Genomic DNA, 7,613 nt, shown 5'->3' on the forward strand with positions numbered 1-7,613 from the left:
AGCAGGCTCCATGCAGGGAGCCTGACGAGGGACACAATCCGGGGTCTCCAGGATCAGGCCCTGGGCTGAAGGTGGCGCTAAACTGCTGAGCCAACCGGAACTATTATTTTTTAAATCCCCATTAGACACAGGTAAAGTGAGGAGTTAAGAGTTAAGTAATTGGCCTAATGCAATATAGCTGGAATGGTAGAGTTGGGATACCAACACTGAGCACTTAATTAACTATTTTCACTGAGTGCCTAGAATAATCTTGGAAAAACATACAGATGAGAGCAATGGTCTAAGAACAAAACTTTGAAGTATCACTGTTTAAAGTGGGCAGAAAAAAATCAAATAAATAAATAAATAAATAAAGTGGGCAGAAATTCCCAAAGGAAATCAAAAGGAAAAGTCAAAGGCATAGGAGGAAACAAGATAGTAGGCCCACCCTATGGCCAAAACAGAACTTCAGCGCAGCAGTGAAACGGCCAGGGAAGGACTGAAATCATCCATAGGTGCAACACAAAGGAGGCCATGGTAACCTGGAGTTTCAACACAATGGTGGAGGTGGAAGGAATTTTAAGTCCGTGCAAGTGGCATCACTTCTCCTTAAATAATCTTGAATAGTCTGTTTTGATAGGAGGCGGGAGGCCTTACGCAAGTTTGTACACTGAGAAGAAAGAATATGAATTAGAGACAACTAATAAAGCAAGGCTTGGGATTGAAAAGGGTAATGAGGAAGGCAAAAACCACAATGGAGCTATCTGAAGGCTCTGATCTGGGCACAGGCTAGATAGGAAATCTGTTTACGTCAAGGGCAGACAGATTGGAAAACCAAAGAAATCAAAAGACTTGAAGTTCTTAAAAAAAAAAAAAAAAAAGACTTGAAGTTCTTTGGACTCCAAGTTCTGGAGTAGAAATGAGAATGTAAGAGAACATTTCTAAAAGGAATGATGTAAAGGGGGGGGAGCAGAGGAAGGGGGAAAAAAAAGACAGATGTTACACTTTTTGAAAGTGCACAGGGGAGCTGGGAGAATGATGCCTCTACCATATAGGGAAGTGAGAAAGCAGAGGCAATGGAGTTCTTGGTTAACACACCAAGAGAGGCTGGGAATAAAAGGGCTGGTGGTATAGGAAAGCTGGGTTTTTTATATCACAGAAGAAAGCTTTTGGGTGAAAGGTTTAGGAGTAGAAGGACAATGGTAAGAGCAGTACGCACATGAAAGCAGGAGAGATGACAAACGTCCAAGGGGACTGTTATTTGGGGCGATTACCAAGAATGAGAATGAAGTCAACTAGCAAGGCTCAAAGCTCAAAATGGTATAGTGGCAAGAACAGCACTCTTCATAGTTGAGTTTTACCTTGAATGCACTGTTTTCAAATCCTCTTCACAACTTTGCAGAAAGACCCGCAGGAAGATTTCCTGTGCACTGGCACAGTGGGAAATCAGCCCTGTGCTAATACTATGCCCACTGCGCTTGAGGAGTTGGATTGCATTACTATAGGCTGGCTGCCCAACAACTCTTCCCTCTGGGATCTCTGCCTCCCCCACTTCGGGCGTTTTTGGTGGGGTTGTTAAACAAGGGCCTCTGCCTTCCTTATCTGAGAGGTGCATGCGTGGCCAAGAACTGGCCAGAGTAACCCTTTACCTGGACACAGTAATTGGTCTAGGAATGGTCACTGACCAATGAAGAGTTCTGGTCTTTACGGAGTCTTTTCAGGGGATTTGTACAGATGCTGGGACAGTCTTCCATCTGAGATCATGAGATGACACCGCTACTCCTAAAACTGCGTATCTCCCCTTCATGGGAGCTAAGAGTTCAAAATATAGAAATCCAGTCTGGTAGTCAAGCAGTAGAAAACTGGTAGTCAAGGCCCCATCTCTGCAGTTCATCCCCTATTTAAGTAAACAAAAATACCAAGACACAGACATGGCAAAATATTTAATCTCTGTAGGTGTGCCTCATCCTCCCATTCCTGTTGTGACTCAACAGCCTCCCCAAAACGGCAGTACCAGAGAAAATAGGGGGCACTTTTTCCTCAGCAGGATTCGAAAACCATTAAGGCCCTAGTTCTCTTGACTTGGAAATGATTGCAGGTGAGATCATTCCACAGCACGCCTCAGGCCTCTCTGCTCCAGGAGAAAAACCCCCAGTTCTATGGGACTCCTGAGGTCTTCTGTTCTTCTGCAGCCTGGCGCTGAGAGCTGCGCCGCTGGAAATAGCGGTAGGCTCGGGCACTGCAGAGGTAGCCCCCATACACAGTGAGAAGCATCATGGAGGTAGAGAAGGTCTTGTAGCCAATGTCAGCTAGTTGCTTGGCAGTTGGCATGTTGTCCCCTACAAAGACAGACTGGATTTAGACCCAAGGATAAGGCCTCATCTGCCCAGCCCACTTCTCTGTTTAAGGCCATACCACATCTTCTGCATCCTTTGTCTGTACTCTACTCTGAACAGCCCCTACACACATGCAGATACTGTTCAGGAACTCTGAAGATTCAGAAAGACAGGTGCCTGGGTGGCTCAGTCGATTAAGCATCTGCCTTCGGCTCAGGTCATGATCCGAGGGTCTTGGGATCGAGCTCCACATTGAGCCCCAAATCAGGCTCCCTGCAGGGAGCCTACTTCTCCCTCTCCCTTTGCCATTCCTCATGCTTGTGCTCTCTGGCTCTCTCCCTCTGTCAAAGAAATAAAATCTTAAAAAAAAAAAAAAGATTCAGGATGATAGATAAGCTCTGCATACGAGATACAGAAACAGGTGCGTTTCGATGATGTTACAGGTAAAACCTGGCCTTCTATATTTGTGGAAACAAATGACTGGTATGAACCACCCAGGAATGTTCTTAACTGATCTATGACTGTAAGCACGTATCAGTTTTTCTGGCTAGTAGGGAATTAATGGGGTAGCCAGGGATTAAACATTAGCAATGAATTATTCTCTCTAGGAGGATCAAATGGGAACCTTCTACACAATAACCAATTTGTTTTCCCATGAAAACAATCCTATTCTTGATGGTGAAGTTCCCATGTTAGCTCTCAAGCGTCCATATAAGCCAAATACACCTGAAATAATGCCAACAGTATATTTCAATTATACTTAACCGTCTACAGCATTAATTCTAAGTTCCAAACATAATACCAAGAACCTAACCCAAGGGTTAAATAGAAACTTACTGAGTCCCCAGCAAATTGTTAATTCACATTTGCATAAGATAAATTATTGCTAATTTAACTGTTCCCTGGATATTCTGAACTAGGGAACAAGATAAAATTTAGCACAGGACACTTTCATCCTCAACAAAACATTCTTCCATTTGGGACTAGGAACATGTTCTCAGGCTCCTCACTGTTGAGGGAATTGACATTAAAAGACCAAAACAGAATAGGTTTCTTAAAAGTCTTGAACTTGAAAGAAGAAAAGCTCAGGGTTAGCTGGTTTCAGGGGGTCTAGAGTAGGGTGAGACACATAAGCACTTCTCCGAGTGCATCCTATGGACTAACCACTGCTATCAAGCCAGTCCTGGAGGGTGGAGCCCAAGCTGAGCTGAGGCACAGCTTCCTTGAATCATAATTCCAAGTGACTACATTAAATAAGGTCAAAGGAGAAAGAAAACCAAATGGCACAGGTTCAGGTAAGAGACAGTTGTGTTCAGGTTATCTGAGGTTTGAAAGGACCCCAAGCTGTGAGATGTGAAGAACACATACACACACACTCACACAGGGCAGGACACTAAGGTAAGCAAGCTTCCAACAAAGAGACCTGCAACCTTCAACATCTTCCTCATTTACTCCTTCTCCACCTGTCCCCCATTACCCTGGCTAGATGTTAATCAGCTACAGGACCACTTCTTCAAAGGGCTGGAGGAAGAAGGCTGGAGGCATTCACCAGCTTATAAAAGAATGGTATACCTTGCTTAGACAAGTGAAAGATGACCTACTAACAGATGTGATTTTGCTGTCTAGAACTCCACTTTCATCTCTTGTCTAATCCAAACCAAGATTTCTATTTTCTTTTTTTTTTTTTAAGATTTTATTTACTTATTCATGAGAGACAGAGAGACAGAGAGAGGCAGAGGCAGAGGAAGAAGCAGGCTCCATACAGGGAGCCCGATGTAGGACTCGATCCCAGGACTCCAGGATCACGAACTGAGCAGAAGGCAAATGCTCGCTCAACTGCTGAGCAGCCCCGTGGCTCAGCGGTTTAAGCGCCGCCTTCAGTCCAGGGCGTGATCCTGCAGACCTGGGATCAAGTCCCACATCAGGCTCCCTGCATGGAGCCTGCTTCTCCCTCTGCCTGTGTCTCTGCCTCTCTCTTCTCTCTCTCTGTGTCTCTCATGAAAAAATAAATAAAATCTTAAAAAAAAAAAAAAATGCTCAACTGCTGAGCCACCTACATGTCTGCAAGATTTCTATTTTCACACTAACCAAAACTCTCCACAGACCCTGAGCTAAGGCAGGGCAGTAGAAAAGGAGAGGACAGATGTAGCAGTTATTTTGGAAGCAGAACAAAGATTTATTAATGGAATGGATTTGGGCAAAGCTGGAAATATCTCCAAGGCAGCCAATCTGCTAACTCTGTGGATTGGGATACTGTTAATAAGACTAAGAAAAGAAATGAAACAGACGTGTTTCACTGTGTGTATGGGAGTGGTAGTGGCAGTGAGTGGCAGTCAAGAAGATCATGAACTGGGTTCTGGACCAGAAATTAAAATTAAGATGCTCAACCCAACACTCATGTGATGAGGTCTACCAGGCAGATACACACACACACACACACACACACACACACACACAGACACACAAATCTGGACAGATCTTGGGAGAGGCTAACCTACTGATACAGAGGTAACAAGTGACACCAAAGCAGAGGATAAGACCAGAGACAGGGATGCCTAGGTGGCTCAGTGGTTTAGTGTCTGCCTTTGGCTCAGGGCATGATCCCGGGGTCCTGGGATCAGTCCCACATCAGGATCCCTGCAGGGAACCTGCTTCTCCCTCTGCCTATATCTCTGCCTTTCTGTGTGTGTCTCTCATGAATAAACAAACAAATTTTAGGGGGAAAAAAACAAAAAAGACCAGAGAGAGATGCCAAGGGAATGCTAGTTTGAAGGATAATAATGAATGAACGAATGCAGATGGGAAACTCCAGAAACATGTTGGGTGGCTTTTTCATTCAACATCTCTTCCTCTTCCTGATTGACAATAACTGCTGTATCAAGTCACTGCCACTGATGGAGGTGTGCTGTATCCTTCCCACCTGTTGAGCCAGAATGAAAACTGGAAACCATTACTACAAGTTAAGTGCCATGAAGGCTAGTCAGATGGGATAAGTGGATAGGAAAAGATGACTAGAGGACATGTAAACAATCCTACAGAAGTCAATTTAGTGCACTGAACTGGAACAGGCATTAAATAATGGCATAGATTTTTTTTTTTTTTTTAAGTAGGCGCCAGGCCCAAGATAGGGCTCGAACTCAGCACACTGAGATTGAGTCGCATGCTCTACCTATTGATCTGGCCAGATGCCCCAATAAAGCACAGATTCAAAGCCAGGGCTCCAGCAGGTCCACAAACTCAGCCCTTCCAATGCAGAGGCATTTTTCAGAGACAAAAAACAGATGATTCGATTATACCCCCTTCACTTCAAAGATAAGAATTCTTGTGATTTTTCTGGTTAACAGAATAGAAGTGATAGGGCAGTAGCTTGAGAAGGCAACAAGATCAAGGGCATTCTAGTTATGTTTTGCTTATTGATAAGGAAGATGTGAATATGCTTTAGAGAGAAATAAGCTGGTCGCCAAACACAAGATAAAAGAGGTGGGCAGGATGGAACAAGATCCAGGATGGCCCAGGAAAAGGTGAACTTAGACCCGGGTAGAAGGATTCACCTTAGAAATGACACTTTTGAGGTGAGCAGAACATTCTCACTGAGAGACATCCATTTTCTCAAAACAAAACAAAACAAAAAACAAACAAAAAAAGCTAAATGCTGGGTTTGTTATGGGGTGATGGAGTTAGACTCAAGGTTTCGAAAAACGGAAAAAGACGCAAGTACCAGTATAGAAAATCCCACAGAAGCGCAAGCTGTGAGGTTCTGGCTCTTCTTCCCCCCGCCCCCACCATGGGAGCATCTCAAGGCTCCAGGTTCTCCTCTGGAAAATCATTTCCTCAAATGTGTTTCATCCACCTCAGCTTAGACACGATGGATCTGTCCACCTTTTACTAGTGCTATGAAAGCCAGAGAACAAGGCTTCAGTCTCAGAGCAGCCTACGGTCTGAGGGGGAAAGGGGGAGCCAGAGATCCCACATTCGGTTACACAAGGTAGGAGACGGGCGGTGACCAGCAGAGAAGGAGCGAGGCGAGCGCTCGGAGGGAAGGTGGGTGCGGGCCCAAGAAGTTAGCAGCCCCCTGGGGAGGGGGCGTGGCCGTGTCCTTCAGAAGGGCGGGCAGGAGGGGGGCGGGGACAGCGTCTCAGGGGCTGAAAGCAGCAAAGGACTGAGGCCGTTTCGTCCGTAAGCACCAAGGACCCGGGAGAGCCACCGGCCAAGGCGCCGCTGACTGTAAGGCAAGGAGGGGTCGGAGCGTGGAGGACCACGGCGGGCCCGGAGCCTACGGCCGGAAGCGGGGCCGAGAGAGCGGCTGGCGGGCCGCGGCGCAGCACGCGCGGGGGCCTCAGGGCACCGAAGGCCGCCGCACGGGAGGATGGGTAAGCAAAGGCCGGGCCCAGACGGGGCGCCTCCGCGGACTTGGAGGCCCCTGCACTGCCCTCGGCGACCGCGGGCGGGGATGCGGCCGCTTCCAGGGGCCCGGCCGCCGCCGCCGCCTGCGCAATTTCCTAGCGCAGCCCGACGCAGCATGCCGGACCACGTACGCGGGGGCGCCCGCTCCCGGGGCGCAACTGGTGCGGAAAGCCACCCTTTCTGCCTCCCACCCGTCCCGCTTACCCTCTAGACTCGGCTCCCGACCCGGAGAGAGGACACCACACGCCCGTAGCAACACAAATCCGCCCACTGAGGAGGCGGCCCGCGCACGCCGCAGCTCGACCGGCTGCCGCCTTTGCGCTTCCGGGCCAGTCACCCTTACTACGCATGCTCAGACCGGTCTTCCTCTCGGGGAGGCCTGTTGAATTCTGGGGCTTGTAGTCCATCTCCGTCGGCAGAGAGGCCGTGGTGACTGCAGCTCCGGAGCCGGATACACGGTCACACTAGGGAAAGACGGGCCTTCTCGCCGGCTCGGAGGCAGCCAATCAGCAGCCTCGGCGCGGTGACGCCTCCGGGAGCTGGGTGGATTCTCGGGGGATCCGCTCCCGGAGGGGGCCCGCGCGCCCGCTGGAGCCCGGAGCAGCGGGTTGGTTTCCGCCGCACAGCGGGGGGCGGGGGCGGGGGCGCGGGGCGACTGTCTGAGGGCTGTGGCCCGGTGCGATCTCCGCGCTTGCGGGAGTCGTGCGAAAGCCTAAGACGCGCCGGGAAGGGGGCAGCCCTTGGGGCAGAGCGACCGCGTGGGCCCCCCTGCCAGCGGCCAGCAGCAGCTGCGATTATCCAGGAGGGAACTCCTCTTTGGGTTTTTGTTTTGTTTTGTTTTTTCCCCCCGTGACATGCCTGGAAACACATGCAGTGATTTACCACAGCATAGGC

At 48.8% G+C, this 7,613-nt stretch overlaps 1 protein-coding gene across 1 annotated transcript; it reads right to left on the reverse strand.

Annotated features, from left to right (window-relative positions):
- Window positions 1–1,907: 1,907 nt before the first annotated feature.
- LOC112678317 (cytochrome c oxidase assembly protein COX14) lies at window positions 1,908–7,082 on the reverse strand. Its single transcript, XM_025477594.3, has 2 exons — window positions 6,924–7,082; window positions 1,908–2,318 (listed from the first exon to the last, which is right to left on the reverse strand). The coding sequence occupies exon 2, from the start codon at window positions 2,308–2,310 to the stop codon at window positions 2,137–2,139; it is 174 nt and encodes a 57-aa protein (XP_025333379.1). The 5' UTR covers window positions 2,311–2,318; window positions 6,924–7,082; the 3' UTR covers window positions 1,908–2,136.
- Window positions 7,083–7,613: the final 531 nt, after the last annotated feature.

Source organism: Canis lupus, chromosome 27 (genome assembly GCF_003254725.2).
Source record: "Canis lupus dingo isolate Sandy chromosome 27, ASM325472v2, whole genome shotgun sequence".
Lineage (NCBI taxonomy): Eukaryota > Metazoa > Chordata > Mammalia > Carnivora > Canidae > Canis > Canis lupus.